The sequence below is a fragment of the Chiloscyllium plagiosum genome, chromosome 17 (assembly GCF_004010195.1).
Source record: "Chiloscyllium plagiosum isolate BGI_BamShark_2017 chromosome 17, ASM401019v2, whole genome shotgun sequence".
NCBI lineage: Eukaryota > Metazoa > Chordata > Chondrichthyes > Orectolobiformes > Hemiscylliidae > Chiloscyllium > Chiloscyllium plagiosum.
The window spans coordinates 1,139,485-1,163,274 of record NC_057726.1 but is presented as its reverse complement, the minus strand read 5'-3'; the positions used below and the strand labels follow the sequence as shown (position 1 = coordinate 1,163,274).

Here is a 23,790-nt window from a genome sequence, read left to right as displayed (position 1 = left end):
GATGTGTTGCTGGAAAAGCCCAGCAGGTCAGGCAGCATCAAAGGAGCAGGAGAATCGACGTTTCGGGCATAAGCCCTTCTTCATGAATGAGGAGGGTTTGCCAAGCAGGCTAAGATCAAAGGTAGGGAGGAGGGACTTGCGGGAGGGGCGTTGGGAATGCGATAGATGGAAGGAGGTTAAGGTGAGGGTGATAGGCCGGAGAGGGGATATCGCCGACATTGCTATTTCCCTCCCTTCCCCATTATCTAATGGCTGTAAGACAGGGTTCTTTCTGGTGGGACAGCTGCCAAACAATATTTCTTCCTGCGGGGTGGGGGTTTTGCCTGGTCAAAACCCCACTTCCCTACCCCCACAACCACCCACCTCCTTACTCCTACACTTCCTATCCACCACCACAGAAGTCAGTCTTGAATGCAGCATATTCCTGACTGTGTGTTATTGGATTTATTCCAATCCACCAAACATATTCCGGATTATATCATGTCATACTGTGTGACACATCCTACCCCAGGTATTCTCTCACGTGTCACACCTTTCACTCAGTGTAATCATAGAGTCACTCAGACAAACAGCATAGAAACAGGCCCTTCAGCCCACCATGTCTGTGCTGACCAACAGACACCAAACTAAACTAATCCCATTTACTTGCACTTGGTCCAGAGCCTATTATACTCTGGCAATTTGGTCTTAGAAATGCCAGCCATGGGGAAGAGATTCTCACAATCTACACTGTCCGTGCCTCTCATAATTTTGTACATGTCAGTCAGAACCCCCTCAGCCTTCTCTGCTCCAGGGAAAACAAATCCAGCCTATCCAGTCTCTCCTCATAACTGAGACTTTCCATTCCAGGCAACTTCCTGGTGAATGTCCTCTGCCTCTCCTCCAGTTCAATCACATTCTTCCTATAGTATGGTGACCAGAACTGTGCTCTGTAGCCTAACCAATGTCTTATAAAATTGTAACAAGACGTCCTTGCTCCTATATTCCACTCCCCAGCTAAACAAGGCCTTCATCCCATTTTCTGGATCACTCTGCCTTTATTCCTGATGAAGGGCTTTTGCCCGAAACGTCGATTTTGCCTGTCCTCGGATGCTGCCTGAATTGCTGTGCTCTTCCAGCACCACTGATCCAGAATCTGGTTTCCAGCATCTGCAGTCATTGTTTTTACCTCTGAGCTATGATAACACCTATTGTTAGATAAACTGAAGCTACCTTGAGAAACCTAGTACTTCCAAATAAACCTGTTGGACTATAACCTGCTGTTATGTGATTTTAACTTTGTCCACACCAGTCCAACACTGGCACTTCCACATCATTTAGCACGATGATAGTGCCACACAATCTGATGGAGGGTATTCAAAATGAACTTCAACTCCAGGTGGTCAGATATACATGCAGCAGGCAGATTGATATGAATGAGGGCAAGTATGTTTTTCCCACTTGTTGGTTCCCTCATCACCTGCAGCACACCCAGTTTAGCAGCTATATCTTTTAGGACCCAACCAACCCCTATCAGTAGTGCTGCTGCCAAGCTATTCTTGGTGGTAGCGTTGAAATCCCCCACCCAGAGTACAATCTGTGCCCTTTCCACTGCAATGTGCTTCCTGCAATATGGAGGCGTACTGATTCATCAGCTGAGGGAGGACAGAACCTGGTGATTGTAGTGATTGTAGTGGCAATGCGCTCCACAGACTCACCACCCTCCAACTGAAGAAATGCTTCCTCATCTCAGTTCTAAAGGATTGTCCCTCCACCCTGAGGTTGTGCCAGTCTCTCCTACTAGTGGAAACATCTTCTCCATGTCCACTCTAACCAGGCCTATAGTATTCTGTAAATTTCAATCCAATCATGCCTCATCCTTCTAAACTCCATCGTGTAGAGATCCAGAGTCCACAACCCTTCCTGATATGACAAACTCTTCATCTCTGGGATCATTCTTGTAAACATCCTCTGGACGCTCTCTACTGCCAGCACATCATTCATGAGATACATTGTCCAAATCTGCTCACAATATTTTGAATGCTGTCTACAGTCTCAGCAGTAAATCTGATATGATAGTTCTCTTGAAATCAATGCTTACATTACATTTGCCATCCTAACTGCCAACTCAACCTGTTAACCTTAAGAGAATTCTAAACTAGGATTCCCAAGTTCCTTTGTGCTTCAGATTCCCAAAGCCTTTTCCCATTTAGGAAATAGTCTGTGCTTCTATTCTTCCTAACAAAATATATAACCTTACACTTTCCCACATTGTAGTCCATCTGCTACTTCTCTGCCCACTCTCCTAGCCTTTCCAAGTCCCTCTGCAGTCTCCCCAGTTCCTCCACACTATCTGTCCCTTCACCTGTCTTTGTGTCATCTGCAAACATAGCAACAATGCCCTCAGTCGCTCCTGCAGCTCATTAATGAGTAACTAAATATTTGTGCTCCCAACATTGACCCCTGTGGAACTCCACTGGTCAGCAACAGCCAACCTGAAAAAGACCCTTTAACCCCACTCTCTGCCTCCTGCCAGTCAACCAATCCTCTATCCATATCAGTACCATGCCCCTAACACGATGGGCTCTTATCTCATTTAGCAGCCTCCCGTGCGACACCTTGTCAAAGGCCTTCTGGAAATCCAAATAGATCACATCCACTGACTCTCCTTTGTCTAAGTTGCTTGTTACCTCCGCAAAGAATTCCAACAGATTTGTCAAGCGTGACTACCCTTGATAAAGCCACGCTTATTCCCGAAACATCAATTCTCCTCCTCCTCGGATGCTGCCTGACTGGCTGACTGACCTGCTGTGCTTTTCCAACACCACACTTTTCGACTCTGACTCTCCAGCATCTGCAGTCCTCAGTTTCTCCTTGACAAAGCCATGCTGACCCAGCCCTATTTCCCATTCACATACTCCACAATCTCATCCTTAATAACGGACCCTAAAATCTTACCAGCAACTGAGATCAAGCTAAAACGTCTGTAATTTTCTGTCTTCTGTCTTCTGCCTCCTTCTCTTCTTAAACAGAGATATTACATTAGCCATTTTCCAGTCATCTCGGATCCTCTCTAACTCCAGTGACTTCATGTTATCTGTAGTCAATGTTGAGGATACTCAGGCACCTGTATACCACTGTGCTGCCAGCTCTGCTGGGTCTGTCTTTTTGGTGGGACAGGACATAACCAGGGGATGGTGACAGTGCTGTCTGGGATATTGTCTGTAAGATAGGATTCTATGAGTATGACTTTGTCAGACTGTGACAGAGCTCTCCCAATTTTGGCACTAGCCCCCAGATACTAGTAAGAAAGACTTTGCAGGACTGAAAGTTTTGAGTTTCCTGTTGACTTTGCTGCTGCCTAAGTCATCACCAGTGGTCTGTCTGGTTTCATTTCTTTATTTACACTCTTTAGCAGTTTGATACTACCGAGTGACTTGCTTTTAACTAGCGAGCTTTTATTGAATTCATCATTTACCATAGTGAGTCTCAAACTCATATTCCTAAAACATTAGGCTGGGAATCTGGATTACTAACCCAGTGACATTATAATACGCCAACACCTCCCCATTCCTTTCACCATTCCTTCAATATCTACATAGAACATAGAACGGTACACGACAGTACAGGCCCTTCAGCCCACAATGCCAAGCATTTATCTTAATCTAAAATCAACCAAACCTACACACCCCTCTATTTGCTGCAATCCATGTGCTTGTCCAACAGTCACTTAAATGTCCCTAATGTCTCTGACTCTACTACCACCGCTGGCAGTGCATTCCACACACCCACCACCCTCTGTGTAAAGAACCTACCTCTGACATCTCCCTTGTACCTTCCTCCAATCATCTTAAAGTTATGACCTCTCGTGACAGCCATTTCTGCCCTGGGGAAAAGTCTCTGGCTATCCACTCTGTCTATGCTTCTCATTACCTTGTACACCTCTATCAAGTCACCTCTCTTCCTTCTCTCCAGTGTGAAAAGCCCGAACTCACTCAACCTCTCTTCACAAGACATACCCTCCAATCCAGGCAGCATGCTGGTAGACCTCCTCTGCACATCTTCCTATAATGACGCGCCCAGAACTGGACACAATAGTCCAAGTGTGGTCTAACCAGGGTTTTATAGAGCTGCAGCAAAAACTCATGGCTCTTACACTCAATCCCCCTGTTAGTGAAAGCCAAAACACCACATGCCTTCTTAACAACCCTATCAACTTGGGTGGCAACCTTGAGGGATCCATATACATGGACCCCAAGTTCCCACTGTTCCTCCACACTGCCAAGAATCCTGTCTTTAATCCTATTCCTGTAGTAACCTTGGATGTATCTGGTCCAGCCCTGGGGACTTATCCATCATGATTTTCCCAGAATATCCAGCACATCCACTTTCTTAATATCCATCTGTTCAAGCTTATTAACCTAGGCCATGCTGTTCTCACTATCAACAAGTTCCCTCTCTCTAGTGAATACTGAAGCAAAAAACTCATTTAGGGCCTCCCCTACCTCATCAGAGTCCAGACACAAGTTCCGTCCACTATCCCTGATCAGCCCTACCCTCTGTCTGATGTCTAGGGCAAAATCCTTGAATACCCTCCCTAACAGTGTTGTGGTATCCCTGTACCAAATGGACTGCAGTGATTCAAGAAGTCAGCTCACTGCCCTCCCACTTTTAAATATTTGAATATCTGAACTCCTAATTGTCACTGCACCGTCACACCTTTTGAAGTTTATTATTTGATATCTGCTTCATCTCCTTATTCCTCTACCAAAATGTACCAGCTATATACTACCTGTCCTGCCCAAACTCCAAACCAGTCAATAATCTCCTGAAATGAAAGCAACAAATGCTGGAGATTACAGCAGGTAAGACAGCATCTGTGGAGACAGAGCAAGCTAAGGTTTCAAATCCAGATGACTCACAACGTGAACTTGCTCTTTCTCCATGGATGTTGTCTGACCTTCTGTGATCTTCTCCAACATTTGTTATTTTCAATACAGATTCCAGCATCTGCAGTAACATGCTCCTACATTGAGAATTATCTCCTCAAAACTTGCACATAGTTATAAACACTCCTTGTTTTCGTCCTGTCTATGTTACAGTTATCGGTTGCTGGTCATTCTGAACAAGTACCATCTCAGTAGGAAACCTGGCTTGATCCATCATATGTCTATTTTTTGCAGTTGGTTAAGGTTGTAGTTAGTCACTGAAACTAAAGCCCCTGGAGATGGTTAAGAGTGAACCACATGGCTGAGTCTGGAGTCACATGTAGACCTGGCCAAGTAAGCAGAGCAGATAAGTGCAGTATAGAAGAGTCACACTGACAGAACCGATTTCCAACAATGCCTGTGCAGCTTTATATAAACCCTCACCAGTTCAGCAATAACAGACTCAGTAAGCAGCCCGCTCCCCTTTGGCCCCGAGTAAACAAACATCCGAACATCCTTTAAATTGTTGCTTTTTGTTTCACTCTGACATTGTGCTGAATCTGAGCTTTTTTACTTGAAGGACAAACTGTCTCTTTAGATTCTCTATTTTAGTCACTGTATATTTCCAGTTTTGTTTTGCTTCTAGATTTCATTTTAAATGTTTTCTTTATCTCAATTTTCGGAAGTTCCTTTTGGTTTGTGAAGCCTGATATTCATTCTGTAACATGCAGCAACATGTCCTTTCTATATATTAATTTACACATGATGATCGTGTATTTTACCCTCAGTCAACATTTGTACTCTGTGACAGTACAGTTAACCACCAGAAACCGTGTCACTATCAATTTGTGCATTAATAATTATTTATAATTTTGTTCACCTAGTCAAAATATCACAATGTGAGCAACTTAATCCTGAATTCAGTGGGGAGGTTAGAATTGGGGGAGGGTATGGATCGGGTCAGGGGCACTTTGATGAGAGCAGCTGTTTTCTGTCTGTCTTTCTCTCCACAGTTGCTCTGTGTCAGGACACTAATATTTCAGTCCGCCTTTTCTCTCTCCTCAGCACATGTGCCGTCAGTCAATTGGTTTTCCGAGAGTCTGCTCGTCAGCTATCAGTTAATTGGCATCACAGAGACAGCAGATCCCACGGAGCAGCTCCAACTCACTTTGTTTCTGTGGCGCTTTCTGTCGTATGCTCTAATGTTCTGTCTCTCTATTGCTGGGATGAGGACGGAGAACTCCATTATTCTCACAACAGTAGTGGCACTCATTCAGGTATATGCTGTATGTGCGCTTAATTGTGTATTGGGGAGTATGTGTATTGAGGAATATGTGCCATAGAGTGTATGTCTGTGTTTCCCCAATACCCTCTATGCTCACTGACTTACATAGGCTCCTGGTCATGCAATGTCTTAAATATTAACATTCTCATCCTTGTCTTCAGACCCCTCCATGATCTCTCCCTCCCTATCTCTGCTTTCTCCTCCGAGTTACTGCGCTCCTCATTCGGGTCTTTTGAGCAGTCCCAATTTTAATTGCCCCACAATTGATGACCCTGCCTTTGGCTGCCTCAGTTCAAACCTGTGTAATTCCCTTCCTAAACCTTTCTGCTTCACTTTTTTCCTTTAGACACTCCTTAAAACCTCTACTTACTTGACTCAGATTTTTGGTCATCTGACCGAACATCTTATGTGGCTCACTGTCATGTTTTGTTTTATATTACATCTGCAATTGCATTTACATTTTTCACTATGTTAATGTGCAATGTAAATAGAAGTTGCTAGATGTGTGTGTACACACGCTTTGGGGGAATGTGGGTGTTTTCAGGATGGAGGGTGTTGAGGGGCAGGTGCTCTATAGGGAGCAGGCTTAGTTTAGATGACACAGACCGGCATGTCTCTTGGGTGTGCCTGTGGTAGGAAGGGTTGCATGTGGTGTATATGAACTTGCATCAGAATATGTTGCTAGAGTTCCTTGTAGAGTTTTTAATTATGATGATCAATCTATACCAACATATTTTATCTGTTCACGTCTTTGTTGAGTGGAAAATACTTTTGTACAATATTGCAAAATGGGAGATGGCCAGTCTGGTATTTTTCCATCTCTCCACAATTTTATTTCAGTTGCCATCAGTGAAACCAATAATCGAGAGATTCCTTTAGAGATGCTTTCAGGACACGGAAAATGTAATATATTGAAGAAAGGTCAGACTACTGAAGATATGAAAGTGAGAGGCCATGATCTCACTCTTTGTTACACAGCCCTGACAACATTCCAGTGATAGTACTGATGTCTTGTGCTCCAGAATTTGCTGTTTCCCTAGCCAAGCTGCTCAAATTTAGCTACAACACTAGTGTCTGCACCTATCTGGATGCATCACAGCTTGGTATGGCAACTGGTCTATCAGACAAACTCGCCTGCTTTTCATTGACTCTGTCTACACTCTGTCTTGGGAAAGCAGCCATATTATCAGAGACCTCACCCACCCCAATTTTATTCTCTTCCAACATCTTTCATTGGAAAGAACACATAAAGGTTTGAAAATATGTGCCACTTTATTGGTCAGTGCATTGAGTATAGAAGTTGGGAGGTAATGTTATGGCTGTACAGGACATTGGTTAGGCCACTTTGGAATACAGTGTTCAATTCTGGTCTCCTTGCTATAGGAAAGATATTGTTAAACTTTAAACGGTGCAGAAAAGATTTATAAAAATGTTGCCGGATTGGAGGGTTTGAGCTATAGGGAGAGGCTCAATAGGGTGGGGCTATTTTCCCTGGAGCATTGGAGGTTATGGGGTGACCTTATCAAGGTTTATAAAATCATGAGAGGTACGGATAGGGTGAATAGCTAAGGTCTATTTCTCAGGATAGGCAAGATAGGGGAGTCAACAACTAGAGGGCAGAGGTGTAAGGTGAGAGAGTAAAGATATAAAAGGACCTGAGGGGGAACTTTTTCATGCAGATGGTGATGCATGTACGAAATGAGCTGTCAGCGGAAGTGGTGGAGGCTGGTACAATTACATCATTTAAAAGGCATCAGGATGGGTATATGAATAGGAAAGGTTTAGAAGGATATGGGCCAAATGCTGGCAAATGGGACTAGATTAATTTAGGATATCTGGTTGACATGAATGAATTGAACCATGTTGTACAATTCTATGATAACAGATCTAAGAACAGCTTCTTCCCTGTTGTTATTAGACTTATTAGAGGTAATCTTTCTCTGCACCTTCTCTGTAGCTGTAACACTATATCCTGCATTCTGTTCTATTACCCTGATGTACTAATGTAAAGTATGATTTGTCTGGTTAGCACATAAAATAATACTTTTCACTGTATCTCAGTACATGAGACAATCATAGATCACGTCAAATCTCTCAGGCATGTCCTGGACACAAAAAAGGACAAATCCAACACAGCCAATTACTGCCCTGTCAGTCTCCTCTCAATCATGGTAAAATGACGAAAAGTCAATGGTGCTCTCAAGCAGCACCTGCTAAGCAATAACCTGCCCTGTGACACCCAGTTTGGGCTCTGCCAGCACCACTCAGCTTCTGATATTCGTTCAAACATGGACAAAGGAGCTGAATTCCAGAGGTGAGGTGAGGGTGACCAGCCCTTCACATCAGGGCTGCATGAAGTGTAACATCAATGACCTGCTACAAAATCGGAATCAGTAGGTATCAGGGACAAACTTTCCATTGGTTGGAGTCATACCTGGCACATAGAAGGTGATTGTGGCTGTTGGAGGTCAGCCATTTCAACGCTAGGATATCTCTGCAAGTCCACAGGGTAGTGTCCTAGGTCCAACCATCTTCAACCATCAATAATCTTTCCTCCATCATAAGATCACAAGTGGGGATGTGCAAACATTAGCGAGCAATTTTCAGCAAAATTCCCAATTCCTCAGATATTAAATCAGTTCATGTCCAAATGCAGCAAGACCTGACCAATATCCAGGTTTGGGCTTGCAAGTGGTAAGTAACATTTGTGCCACAGAACTGCCAGGCAATAACCATCTCCTTCGAGAGAATCTAACCATCACCTCTTAATATTAATGGCATTGCCATCACTGAATCCCCCACTATCAACATCCTGAGGGTTACCATTGACCAGAAACTCAACTGGATTAGTGGTGCTGGAAGAGCATAGCAGTTCAGGCAGCATCCAAGGAGCAGCGAAATCGATGTTTCGGACAAAAGCTTTTCATCAGGAATAAAGCCTAGCCATGTAAGTTCTATGGCTATAAGAGCAGGTTAGATGTGAGTATCTCACCTTATGACTCCTCAAAACCTGTCCATCATCTACATGGCACAAGTCAGGAATGTGATCGAAGATTCCCCACTTGCCTAGATAAGCTAGCTCCAACAAACCTCAAGGCCTTGTCATCATTCAGGTTTGACTAGTACTACAACCTCAACATTCAGTCCCCCAACCACCAATGCTCAACAGCAGCTGTGTGTACCATCTACAAGAAGTACTACAGACATTTCTACAGTAGCTTCCAACTAGAAGAAGGGCAGCAGATATCTGGAAATACTATCCACTGCAAATTCCCCTCCAAGCCACACATCATTCCTGACTTGGAAATATATAGCAGTTGTAGTATTTGTAACGAGATCAGCCCGGTGGACCTCATAGAATACGAGTTCCCTGATTGAGGCCGTTAATCTGCTCCAATCAGGGAGTCCTGGCTGACAGATTAAAAACAGGAGTATCAGACGCCCTGTTTGCATTGAGAGCTGGATCAGGGTGAAGGACTCTCCATGTGTAAATAAAGGGTGACTTGATTACGGGATATCAGCCTCTGTGGAGTATTTCAGCTATTTCCTTCAGTGTAGTTGGGTCAAAATCCTGACCTCCCTCCCTTAGGGCATTGTGGGTCTACATGCAGCACATGGACTCCAATGTTTTAAGAAGAAAGCTCATAATCACCTTCTTAATATTAATTGGGGATGAGCAATAAAATCTGGGACAGCCAGCAACACCGAAGTCCAATAATGAAAAGAAAATGTAGGGAGAGTTGGACTGTTGGATTCCTTTGTATCATTGCAGCCAAGAATAAGAGAAGATATGATGTTGCAAATGGTCGTTGCTATCCTGTAACATGATAATCCCTATCTCTAGAATCTCCTCTAATCCTGGGGCTGATGCATCCCAATCCTAACCACTCCACCATTGGCTGCTACACATCTTGAAAGACTTCTTAAAACCTATTTCTTAGACCAAATGTTTAGCCATCTGAAACAAAAGCAAAAATTGCTGGAAAAACTCAGCTAGCATCATCTGTGGAAAGAAAGCAGAGTAAACATTTCAGGTCCAGTGATCCACCTTTAGAAACTGGTTTTTGTTTTTGTTTCTGATTTCCAGCATCTATAGTTCTTTGCTTTTTTGTTTAGTCATCTGCTCTGAATATCTCTTTATATAGCTTGCTGTAATGTTTTGTTCTATAATGCCCCTGTGAAACACGGTGGCATGTTTCATTGTGTTAAATATGCGATATGAATGTAAGGTACTGGTTGTTGTTGCTGAACTTGGTTGATTTATTCATGTTTGCTTTCTTTGGCCACTGGTGCTGAGACTTAATGGGTGCTTGATTTGTCTCAGGTGTGAATTGGGCTGAAAACATGATCTTTTGCAAACATGGGGCTGTTTGAGCATAATCAATACCTTACAATGGTCCCTGTCCTCCCAGCTCAATCCAACTGAATTTAATTGATTCCTTTAGACCCACGCCCCCATGGTATCCAATCACTTGCACTAAATTTATCTTCTCAACACTCCTAACTCCCCAGCACAACATCACTTTATTAGAAAAAGTGAGGTTTACCCAGTGCCAAACAACTGACTCTGGCAGTGAAGGGCAGTGGTAAGGGTTGGCGATGAGGCATATTAGTGAAGGACAGCAATAATGAGTGCCAGTGAGGCTAGGCCATAAAGCAGACATGCGAGGGGCAACAGTGATGGGCAGCATTGAGGATTGCTGATGAATAATACCAATGAGTAGCATCAGTGAGGAATGTCAGTGAGGGTAGAAATGAGGGGTGTTAGTGAATAGTGTTGGTGAGTGTTGCTGGTGAGGAATGCTAATGAAGTACACTGGTGAAGAGTGCCAATGAGGGTTAGCAGCGAGTAGTGCCAATGTTGGATGCCAGTAAGACTGGCCAGTGAGGGGCAACAGTGAGAGCCAGTGTTGAGGGGTACTGGTGAGGGCAGCAATGTCAGTGCCATTGAGGGGCAATGGTGAGGGCAGCAATGCGGAATGTCAATGAGCACTGCCATTGAATGATGAAGATGAGGAGTCTGTCTACTGCTGTACTATTACAGTCTCCGCAGAGCCTCCAGTTTTGAGTGAAATGTTTAAATTTGAAGCTGTGTGAGGAAACAGCAGATACAGACCCAAGCTTTGCTCAAGGTAGAAACCCAACACTGAGTCTTTTGCAGAGGGTTAAATATTCTCAAACTTGAATGGAGTTAAGCAGGTTAAATTGTGAGAGCAGACTGCATAAGTACTTAGACATCTGTTTTGTTAGTTCCATCATCCATACTAAACTGACATCTTTTTCTCAATCTGAGAATCATGCCCAACGTGATTGATGGGGCGCTTGCCAGTGATCTCCCCATTTCCCACATTTCTGCTCTCCCCTCTTCCTCTTCCTCCCAGTACTGCATTGGGGATCCATCTTGTCCTCACTGGAGTAGTGCACTGGAAGACGGGTCCTATATTTCTGGAGTCATCAGAAATGAGAAAAGATTTAGAACCTCCATCAAATGGATTGCAATGGTTCAAGAACAAGCTCACCATCATCTTATAGAATCAAACAGTACAGAAGAGGTCCTTTGGCTCATCAAGTCTCTCAAGGGCAACTCAGGATGGAGAATAAGCCCATCCAGCCAGAGATGCTCAGATCCAATGAATAACTTAAAAAGGCCCCATTTCTCCAGAGGGAACAGTCTGTAATCTCTTTTCATAATTATAGCTTCCCATTCTTGGTACCATCCTGATGAATCTGGAAAGGTAATTCCTTATGGCTTGACTATCATTTTTTACAAAGGAGCCATGTGGTTAAAGGGGATAATGGTACTGTACCATAGGATGCACTGTATGGAATGCTTGAGACACCTGGTGGAATGTCAAATTTGAAATGCCAGCATTATGCAAGTGAAATGTCATTTCACACCAGATTGACTTCAATAACTGAGGACAGCCTACACATGACTGGAGTAGTCAACATTGAAGTCTCCACAGCACAGTACAGAAATGTGAAGAACTACATCTTCAGATTGCCATTGCAGCAAGGAGCATGTCCAGTAGCCTGTCCATAAATAAATGGTGACCTATGATGCCAGTGTAACCAAAAATGCCTTGCTGAAATAGCACTGTGCTCCCAAATCAAAACTCATAAGGACGAGCAGCAGGTGAGAATCACAAATAATGTAAAACTAAAGAATGGGACCTAGATCTGCACTCAGTCTCTAACTGTACCCTAACCAATGTTTTATAAAATTTATTATTGCAAATGTACTCCACAGGATGTGCTCTATTGTACCTTTTACGACCTTTAGCTCCCAGTACTCAAACTTTCAGAGACTTTGATATTTGAACAGCTAGGTCTTTGTTCATGTATGATCACCCAACTGACAGGCAGTGACAGACTTGAGGATTTTTGCTCAAGTAAACAGAAGTGGAAATAATTTGCTTGAGAACTGAAGGTACCATGGGATAGGACAGGAGGAGGAATGGTATGTGTGGTTTCCTGGATTATTCCTCATTGCTATGATTCATTATTTCTCTGCACTACTGTCACTTCTAACACTAGAATATAGTCTTTCCCTCTTGGAAAATCTCTGCCTTTATTAAATAGATTATACTGTCTCACAAACTGCTGACTACATAAACTAAGAGTGTGGAGTTTGTACTCCAGACCTTATCATTGGCAGGAGATTCTGATTCTTCTGAATCTTTTCACAACAGCAAAATACTATCGCCATATTCCATGCACTGATTTGGTTGGGAATGAGTAACTTTCCTGCAAGACTTCTGGAATGCTTAGAACAATTTTAATTTCAGTGGATATTGCTGAAAAGAGAGATCTACTCCTAGAGAGTTTATGGCAAAAGAGGAAATTCTTGGCCCATCATTTCTGTCACAATCAAAACTGAGCCCCAGCCTAATCACACTTTCCAGCACTTGGTCCCACATTGGTGGTATGACACATCATGTGCATATCAAGAGATCTTTTAAATTATGACACAACCCTCTAGGATGATGCCCTGGAAATCAAACACCATATTCCCAGAGTCATCAGAAATGAGAAAAAATTTAGTAAAACTGTCCAAAATACCCATTTCCCTGACTGATGAACTCAAGTTAAAAGAAGACATCCATCAGGTTTCTATAAGGGTGTTTTATTCCTCCTTCAGTAGGGGATTTGCAGGAAAACTGAATGCAAAATAGCTGGCTGCTATTAGAGACTTTCTGGTATCTCTACATGACAGAGAGGGAGAGAGAGAAAGACTAGGTGGTTTTCTGCTCGACTGACCCCACACAAGCCAAGATCCTGGTCAGGAGCCAAACAGAACGGTGTAGTCAAGCAGTTTTCCCTTACTTCAGAACCCGACGGCTCCATAGTGTCTGTTTTGCTCTCACCTTTCCAGGAAAACTCATCATTGAACACAACTCACAATGTGCTCCAGTAAACATGATTTTTAAAATTGTAACTATCTCTTTACACAGTCTCCTTGGTTTAAAGCAATATCTTCGTTTATTCAAGTTCACAGTCTAAAAACAAAGGCAAAAAAAAGGTGATTTTTACAGTGTGTCGAGGGTTTCTGCTTTCAGGTAGTGTGTTCTGGACCCTAATCACCATCCCAGGAGATAAAGAAATTTCCTCATCTCCCCTTTTAATCAATGATCCCTAGTCAGTGACCCTTCTAAATAGGTCATTCCCATCCACTCTATGTAAGCTACTCACCACCTTGTTTACCTTAATCGAATCTTTCATCACCCTCCTTAGTTACAAGAAGAACAAGCCCGGCCTATCCAATCTTAATTTATAGTTGCATTTTTCCAGTCCTTGCAACATCACTGTAAATCTGTTCTGCACCCTCTCTAGTGTGATTCCTTCCTTTTTATAGTAAGGTCCCACAGGGAACTGTAGACAGTACTCAAATGTGGCCAAATTAGAACATAGAACATAGAACATTACAGCACAGTACAGGCCTTTCGGCCCTCGATGTTGCGCCGCCCTGTCATACTAATCTGAAGCCCATCCCACTATTCCATGTACGTCCATATGCCTGTCCAATGACGACTTAAATGCACTTAAACTTGGCGAATCTACTACCGATGCAGACAAAGCATTCCATACCCTCACTACTCTCTGAGTAAAGAAACTACCTCTGACATCTGTCTTATACCTATCTCCCCTCACTTTAAATTAGTGATTTATATAGCTCCAGTGAAACCTCCCAGCACTTGTATATTTTGGCTCATAAAGGAAAGTAGAATCATAGAACATTTAGGAGGCTGTTTGACTTATCATGTCTGTACTGGCTCCCAAAAGACCTACCAAGCTCATCCCATTCTTCAGCCCCATCTCTGGAGCCCTCTAACTTCAACACTTTCAAATTTATATTTAGCTCTCTTTTGCAACCACCTCTGGAATCACCTCCACCACTCTCCTAGGCTTCATATTCCAGATCCTAACAACTTGCTGAGTAAAGAAGTTGCTCCTCACCTCCCTCCTAGCTCTTTTGCTGACAATCTTGAAATTGTGACCCCTAGTTAGTGACATACCAACTACTGGAAATAGATTATCCTTCTTTACCCTGTCAAAATTGTTCATAATTTTCAACACCTCAATAAACTCACTTCTTAATCTTCTCTAGTCCAAGGGGAATAAGCCTTTAATCTTTCTTTATATCTAAAATTCCTCATTATAATTCTAGTAAATCTCCTTTGAAAACTCTGCAGGCGTTTCAACGTTCTTCCTTAAATAAGGTGCCCAGAACTGAGCATAATACTGCAAATGTGGCCTGACCAATGATTTGTCGTGGTGGAGCATCATTTCCTTGCTTTTACACTCTAAGCCTGTATCTATAAATCCAAGGATCAGATAAACCACCTTAACAACTGTTTCAACTTGCATGGCCACCTTCAGAGGATGAGGTCCCTCTGCTCCTGTACTCCTCTAGACATTGTACCATTGAAAGTATTCCACATGCTTTCTTAACCATTTATCAATCTGTCCTACTATCATCACAGAGAGATCAGCAGTGGTCCTCAACCTCCCAGGAAATCCAGAAAATACACAAAACATTAACATATTCTTTAGTTTACAGAAGTATGTATGAATACAAATACAAATGTGTATGAATTTATATCACTTCTAACAAACATAAATCAGCCACATTGCAAGCTTGACTGATGATCTTAAACTGGTTGTTAATGGAGTTATTAGCACGTTCTGAATTTTTCATCAAATGCTGCTCATTCTGGGAATCATATCTAACAATAGACATTCTGTTTTGGATTTTGCAAATGCAGGTTGGTTGAATACAATGCGCACTTTTCCTATTAAGAACATCAAAAAGAACATGATGTTTGGTTTCATCAGCTACTTGCTGGGCTGTTGCTGCCTCGATGTGGAAGAGTACAGAACATAATCAACCTATCCATGGTTGTAATATCCAAACTAAACCATCTCTTGTCATGTGTGTTTCTATGATTGAGCAGCTCTGGCTGAATGATCCTGAATGTGTGAAAAACTAGCAACCAGTTTAATAGAATAATTCAGGTTCATAACATGGTTAATTTATATTTGCTGGAATCAACATATGTTCAACACAGGGACCCAATATCTGTAAGCTAAAGGAATGCTTCTGGTTCTTATGTTCTTACTTGCTTCTAGTTCTTATGAATATGTTAAAGCTGTGTGCACTTTTTGAAATATTCCTTCAAGTATTTGAAGCCCTTCATTCCCCCATTGCTTCGTCCATAGCAACATCTCTGCCAATCAGAGTCAACTTGCCAACCAATCAGTACCCTTTCCTCCAATAATATAAATTGTTGTGATTATTTGGAATTTGACATTCTTGTGTTTGTTCTGATCCATGTACAATGAAAGGCTTTAGCAACATTTCTCTCTTTTTAGTAATATTCAAATTCTGTACAATCAGCCAACTGCTTATATTGTTTTCTTTGTTCTCAGTTATAGATTGTTGGTTCCTCAAATATTGCTAATTTTCTGACCTACCACTAATAAGTTCAGTATTATGTACAGTTTTCTATCAATTAGTTTTCCAAGACTGGTTCATCCTTCAGATTAAGGTGAAGAATCCCCTCTATTGTCTTTTACTAAAATTAGGCAAATACTTTGCAGTGGGGTTGTATGACATGCAATACAAACACTGTGCATGAATCTTTCAAGGGAGGGGCAGGAGATCAATCTGTGACAGCTGCTGTCTTGTATTTCTTAGTGTGGAATTCGGCATGAAATTCTTATATTACAGCCTGTGGGAGGTGGCCCGATTCCTCGTCTAAAAATACTGACTCTGATCAAAATAAGTCATCTTAAATTAAATTTAAATCATTTATTAGTGCTTCATGTTCAGAAAAATATTGCTCCTATTTCTAGTGAGTGTTAAACTCCCTCCTGTACATTGTCGAATTTCCCCAGTATTGAAACATGTCACTGACTGGCTTCACAGCTCTCGTAGTATCCCATATTTACCACAGCCACCTCCTAGATTGACAGAGTTCTGCTTCAACCTTCACCTTAGATTTAAAAATATTTAAACGTAATAAAATTACATGAGTAGCAACTTAGTTTTATATAACCCCTTCAACTTAGTAAAGGTGGAGAAATGCAGGGTTATAGGGTTGGGGGGGTGAGTCTGAACCTCTTTGGAGAGTCGGTGAGGACTAGTTGGGCCGAATGGCTTGTTTCCCCGCTGTAGGGATTCTACAAGCATTTGATACTGAAACCTACAAGGAGGTATTCAATCATATCACCAAAATCATGATCAAAAAATAGGTTTTAAGGAACATCTTAAAGAAGGAAGTGAAGAAGAAAGCTGAAAAGATGTAGGGTAGGAATTCCAGAGATTGAGACGATGGCGGGACAAGTGAAGGGACATTTGCAGATGGTGGAGTGATGGAAATTGGGGAAATACAAGAGCATTTGATGTCACTTCCATGAAGCTCCCAGGGATATTTTACTTTACTAAAGATGCTATATAAATGCAGTTCACCAACTTGTCCAAGGAGCATGGGGGACTCAAAAGACTTGTAGCAAGGAGGACCATACAGATAGAGGACTTGACCAGAAGAAATTGGAAAACAAATTGGAGAAATTTGAAAACCGGAAAAACTGTGGGTTCTGTAAATCAGAAACAAAAACAGAAATTGCTGGAAAAGCTCAGCAGGTCTGCCAGCCTCTGGAGAGAAATCAAAGTGAACACTTCAGGTCGAGTGACCCTTCTTCAGATGATAGCTCGGAAAATGTCTGTTTATATGCAGAAGATGGGGTGGGTGGTTGAGGGGGTCAGGAGTAAATGATACATGGAGATGAAGGCCAAAGAGAGAGAACAGTTGGGTAGACAAAGGAGTGGCTAACAATTTGGCTAGAAGGGTGAATAGCTGCTAATAGGGACGGTTCATGGCTAACAACGGGACTAACAGTACCCATTACTAGTTATTCACCCTTCTAACCAGATCGTTATCCACTCTGAGATAGTGAGAACTGCAGATGCAGGATGTCAGAGTCAGTAAATGTTGAGCAGGTCAGATAGCATTAAAGGAGCAGGAAACTCAACGTTTTGAGTCAGGACCCTTCATCAGGACTGGGGAGGGAAAGGGAGCTCAGAAATAAATAGAGGGAGGTGTATGGGGCTGTGGGAAAAGTAGTTGGATGGTGATAGGTGGATACAGGTGGGGGGGGATTGTGATTGGTAAGTGGGAAGGGTGGAGCAGATAGGTGACAAGGAAGATGGGCAGGTTAGGTCAGGTCAAAGGAGCGGGGAGGAGAGGGAGGGCTGGATATGGGTTGATGTTGGGGGTGGGGACATTTTGACTGAACCTGGTGCACTCGATATTGAGGCCATTGGGCTGTCAACTCCTGAGGTGGAATACAACATGTTGTTTCTCCTGTTTGAGTGTGGCCTCATTTTGACAGTGGAGGAGGCCCAGGATGGACATGCCCACTTCTTTTTCTGCCTAACTGTTCTCCTCTTTCTTTGGGATCCATCCCCAACTCTCATTTACTGCTTACCCCCTCACCCCCACCTTCTGCATGTAAACTGACATTTTCCTAGTTACCATCAGTTCTGAGGAAGGATCACTCGACACGATATGTTAAATCTGATTTGTCTCCACAGATGCCTCCAGACCTCAATTTCTGTTTTTGTTGGAGAAATTTGAAATTTGGTCATTTTTGGGCTAGGAGTTGATAGAGTTCAAGCAGGAGGATGCCATTTGCCCAATAAGCCCAGGAATGATGGGTGCACGGGATTTGGCACAACAAAGAATTGAAGTTTTCTTTAATTCATTATGGAACATCAGTGCCTCTGGCTAGCCAGCATTTCCTGCCCATCTCTAGCTGCACTTGAAAAGGTGGTGGTGAGCTGCCTTGGTCAACCACTGCGGTCCATATGTTTCTGGTAGACCCACAATGCTCTGAGGGAAGGAACATGAGGATTTTGACCTAGCAACATGAAATAACAAGATGGTGAGTTGCTTTGAGAAGAATTTGTAGGTGAAGGTGTTCCCATTTATCTGCTGCCTTTGTCCTTTTGGATGGAAGTGGGTTTGGAAGGTGCTGTTCAAGGATATTTGGTGAATTTCTGCAGCACATCGTGCAATTAGTATATACCGCTGGTACTGAGTGTTGCTGGTGGAGGGAGCGGATGCTTGTGGATGTGGTGCCAATCAAGCGGGCTGCTTTGTCCTGAATGGTGTAAGGCTCTTTGAGAGTTGTTGGAGATGCACTCTCCAGACAAGTGGGGAGTATTCCAACACACTTCTGACTTGTGCCTTGGAGATTGTGGACAGGCTTTGGGGAGTCAGAAGGTGAGTTGCTTGCCATGGTATTCCTGCTCTTGTAGCCATTGTATTTATATGACAAGTTTAATTCAGTTTCTGGTTAATGGTATTCCCCAGGATGTTGAAAGTGAAGGATTCAATAATTCAACCATTGAATGTCAAGGGCAATGGTTAAATTGTCTCTTATTGGAAATACTCATTACCTGGCATTTGTGTTACTTGCCACTTGTCAGCCCAAGCCAGGACACTGTCCAGATCTTGTTACAATTAGCATGGACTGTTTTTGGATATGCTGAAATTTATGGAGGACAGAATAGAGGAGAATGGTCAAGAGAGCTTTAGAATAGTTGTGTCTGGAGATAACAGAGGTGGAGCTAAGAGGTTCAGCAGCTGATGAGTTGAGACAGGGTCAAAGATGAGTAATGTTGCAGAGTTGGAACCACACAATCTTAATGGTGGATCTCAAAATTCATATTTATTGAGAGCATTTAATTCTGATGGATTTGAGCAGCCTATTGTTGAATAGAACAACAAAGAAAGAAATAAGGAGGGAGAAGATTAAATGTGAAGGTAAGCTAGCCAGTAATATTAGGGAACATTGCAAGATTTTCTTTAGATATATAAAGGGCAAAGAGAGGCAAAAGTGGATGTTGGGCCACTGGAAAATGATATTGGAGAACTGGTAATGGGGAACAAAGAAATATCTGAGGAATTAAATGAGTACTTTGAGTACTCTTCATGGTGAAAGACATGAGTAATATTCCAAAAATTCAAGAGAGTTTGGGGGGGGCAGAATTGAGGCCAAGTCATTGAGTATATTTAAGACAGAGATAGATAAGTTCTTGATTGCCAAGTGGATCAAGGATTACAGGGAGAAAGCAGGAAAATAGGTTTTACAACTCCATCAGTCATGATCAAATGGCAGAGTAGACTTGATGGGCTGAATGGCCTAATTTCTGCTCCTGTGATCTTATGGTCTTATTATATCAAAGTAATGGAAAATGTAACTTTGAAATAATTTAAATTTTATCACACAGCAACAACCTGGTCTATAGCCAATATGAAGTGTTTATGTGGATTAAGGCCAGGTTTAATGACAGGAGGTTAATCTCATTTTAATTTGGTAGGTTGCTGTCAGGAGATTAGACTGTGGGAGAAACAGAGTGAATAGGAAGTCTTTACGCCAAACCTACTCATCACTCGAAGAGAGAGAGAAATTAAAAGAGAAATCTCTGCTGCACAATAAAAATCAAATATTAAAAATCAAATAAAAATCAATAAAAATCAAATATTAACCCGGATGGTCGGAATCATGGGCATCTTTTCCCCTTTGTCTGTGCTCCCTCCCTATCGCTGAGGTTGTGAGCATTGCAGTTCTACACAATACAGTTCTGCAAGAAACTCATTCAACTAATAAAGGCAGGAAAGGCATATGGCTAAGCACCTTTTAACGGTATGAGACAAGGACTTTCAAAAGTTGATTGGAGTAGATTGTTAAAGGGATGTCTGATAAGTGGGATGCTTTCAAAAATTTCATAACAAGAGTTCAGAGTCATTATGTTCCTATTAGTGTGAGAGTTAAGGCTGGTAGGATTAGGGAACAGTTGATGAATAAAGATTGAGGTTCTAGTCAAGAATAAAAAAGAATTATATATTAAATAGAGGGCATAGGTTTAGGGTGAGAAGGGAAAGATATAAAAGAGACCTAAGGGGCAACCTTTTCATGCAGAGAGTGGTACGTTTATGGAATGAGCTGCCAGAGGATGTGATGGTGGCTAATACAATTGCAACATTTAAGACGCATCTGGATGGGTATATGAATAGGAAGGGTTTGGAGGGATATGCGCCGGGAGCTGGCAGGTGGGACTAGATTGGATTGGGATATCTGGTCGGCATGGACGGGTTGGACCGAAGGGTCTGTTTCCATGCTGTACATCTCTCTGACTCTATGACTAACTGGATTCAAATGAATTTCTTGAACAGCATAAAGCTAGTAGGGGCACTCTCTTAAGAGGAAGATCACAAAGACAACGAGGGGATATGGCAAATAAGTTAAGGATAATCCAAAGAGATCCTACCAGTACATTAAGAACAGGAGAACAACTACAGAGAGAGAATTGGGCCACTTAAAGATCAAAGAGGTCATCTTTGTGTTGAACCTCAGGACATGGGAGAGATATTAAATGAATATTTATATCAGCTTTTACTGTGGAGAAAGAAATAGGGCTGAAGAACTCAGGAAAATAAATATTGATGTTTTGAAACAGTTCACATTGCAGAAGAAGAGCTGGAGATCTTAGAAAATATAAAGGTGGATAAATCTTTGCGACCTGATCCAGGTTTAACATTGAACATAGAACATTACAGCTCAGGACAGGCCCTTCGGCCCTCAATGTTGCACCGACCTGAGGATCCAATCTGAAAACCATCTAACCTACACTATTCCATTTTCATCTATATGTTTATCCAATGACCATTTAAATGTCCTTAAAGTTGGTGAGTCTATTATTGTTGCAGGCAGTGCATTCCACGCCCCTACTACTCTCTGAGTAAAGAAACTACCTCTGACATCTCTCCTATATATTAGAGAGCTAGGAAGGAGAAATTGTGGGGCCCCTCATGGATAGGATAAATAGACAAAGTCTTTTCCCTGGGTCGGGGAGTCCAGAACTAGAGCGTATAGGTTTAGGGTGAGAGGGGAAAGAAACAAAAGAGACCTAAGGGATGTCTTTTACAAGCAGAGGGTGGTACGTGTATGGAATGAGCTGCCAGAGGAAGTGGTGGAGGCTGGTACAATTGCAACATTTAAGAGGCATTTGGATGGCTATATGAATAGGAAGGGTTTGGAGGGATATGGGCCAGGTGCTGGCAGGTGGGACTAGATTGGGCTGGGATATCTGGTCGGCATGGATGGGTTGGACCGAAGGGTCTGTTTCCATGCTGTACATCTCAATGACTCTATCTATAGCTACAGGTGAAGTGTCGGATGACTGGAGATTGGCTAATGTTGTACCTTTGTTTGAAAAGGATGTAAGCAGAAACCTGGGAATTATAGACCTGTGTGCCTGATTTCAGGGGTGGGTAAGTTGTTGGAGGTGATTCTGAAAGATAGGATTTATATACATTTGGAGAGGCAAGGAATGATTAGGGATAGTCAGCATGGCTTTGTGCGTGGGAAATCATGTTTCACAAACTTGATTGAGTTTTTTTAAGCATGTAACCAAGAAGATTGATGAGGGCAGAGTGGTCGACCTTGTTTACTTGGACTTTAGTAAAGTCTTTGACAGTTCCGCAATGTAGACTAATTAGTAAAGTTGGATGAAAATATAATAGGCACAGTTCGGTAAGTTTGCGATGACATCAAAATTGGTGGCATGGTGGACAGTGAAGAAGGTTAGCTAAGATGACAAAGAGGGGGACGATCCAAGATGGCGATGATCTGAAAGGTCTGGCCCGCTGAGCTCTGCATCACAATTCAGGTGAAGTGGTGCTTTTACCCTCCCCACCTAAGTTGTCTCAGAAAAATTTGATAATTAAACATTTGTGGACTTGTTATAAATCCTCTTTTTTTTAGCAAGGGAAGATGACAAAAAGTAAAGGTTTGAGTAAGTCCCAACACACAGGGGACACTCCGATGGCATTGGACATGACTGCAACCACGACTGTGTCTGCAGCAACAGCTTCCTTTGCAATTCCACTGAAGTCACTTACCCAACAGACCTTGACTGCAGAGTTTGTGAAGCTCCAGGAGATGATCGAGGCGTTGATCGAGGAGAGCCGTCCCAGGCTGGAACTGATCTCAGCCATGCTGCACAAACACAATCAGGAGCAGGAAGGGCTCAGAAAGTGACTGGAGGAGGTTGAATGGTGGACTGCAGCATCGGAGACTGTGATCAAGTCCTCAACGGAGCGGATCCAGGCCCTTGAGAAACAGGTCCGGGCCTTAACAGAGCAGGTCAACGACCTCAAAAACAGGTTGGAGAAAGAATATCCGGGTCATCGGGTTGCCGGGGGAGTGGAAGGTGAGTAGCCAGTAAGTTTTGTTTGAAGACTGGCTGCAGCGATTTCTTGGTTGGGAGGCTGAGGTGGGCCGGGTGAAGGTTGACAGAGTTCACCGGGTTGAGGTGTGCAGGCTCAGTTCAGACCAGCTCACCCGCCCTGTCCTCGTGCAGTTCCGATGCTACAGAGACAAGAAGAGAGTAATGGAAGTTTCCAGAGTAGGATCCACAGGGCTTGATTTACAAGGGATCCGGGATAATGTTCTTCCAGGACTTTTCTGTGGCCATGATCCACAAAAGGAAGTCCTTTGATGAGGTGAAGAGAAAACTGAGGAACCTGGATATTCAATATTCTGTAAGGTACCCAGCGATGCTTCGTTTTACTCATAAGGGGTCTGTACAATCATTTGACTCTTCGGAAAAAGCAAAAAAAACTTTCTGGACACTTTAAATAGACTGGATAGTCGAAAGAATATAGATAATAATGTTTTCTCTTTTTTTTCATACCTCTCTCCTTTCCTTAAAGAAAGTGTTGCTGGATGTTTTTCCTACAGTTAATTGGGGTTAATGTACATTTGAGTATAGACAGAGTGCTCACTTTTAACTTATTTGTCAATATTACCTATTTGTCAATATTACCTATATTTTATTTCTTTTGCTTGAGTTTGGAGTGCGGTTATGGAGGTGTATGGGAGTTACGGAGGTGTATGGGGGTTATAGAGGTGTATGGGAGTTATGGAGGTGTATGGGAGTTATGGAGGTGTGTGGGAGTTATGGAGGTGTGTGGGGTTATGGAGGTGTATGGAGGTTATGGAGGTGTATGGAGGTTATGGAGGTGT

At 42.5% G+C, this 23,790-nt stretch overlaps 1 protein-coding gene across 2 annotated transcripts in view; it reads left to right on the top strand.

Annotated features, from left to right (window-relative positions):
• Nucleotides 1-5,991: 5,991 nt before the first annotated feature.
• Nucleotides 5,992-23,790, top strand: part of cdh15 (cadherin 15, type 1, M-cadherin (myotubule)) — a 107,884-nt gene continuing 90,085 nt past the window's right edge. For both annotated transcript variants that reach the window (XM_043706475.1, XM_043706474.1), the window contains exon 1: nucleotides 5,992-6,184. In XM_043706475.1, the coding sequence (XP_043562410.1) occupies nucleotides 6,110-6,184 (75 nt within the window). In that variant the 5' untranslated portion in view covers nucleotides 5,992-6,109. The remainder of the gene's footprint in view (nucleotides 6,185-23,790) is intronic.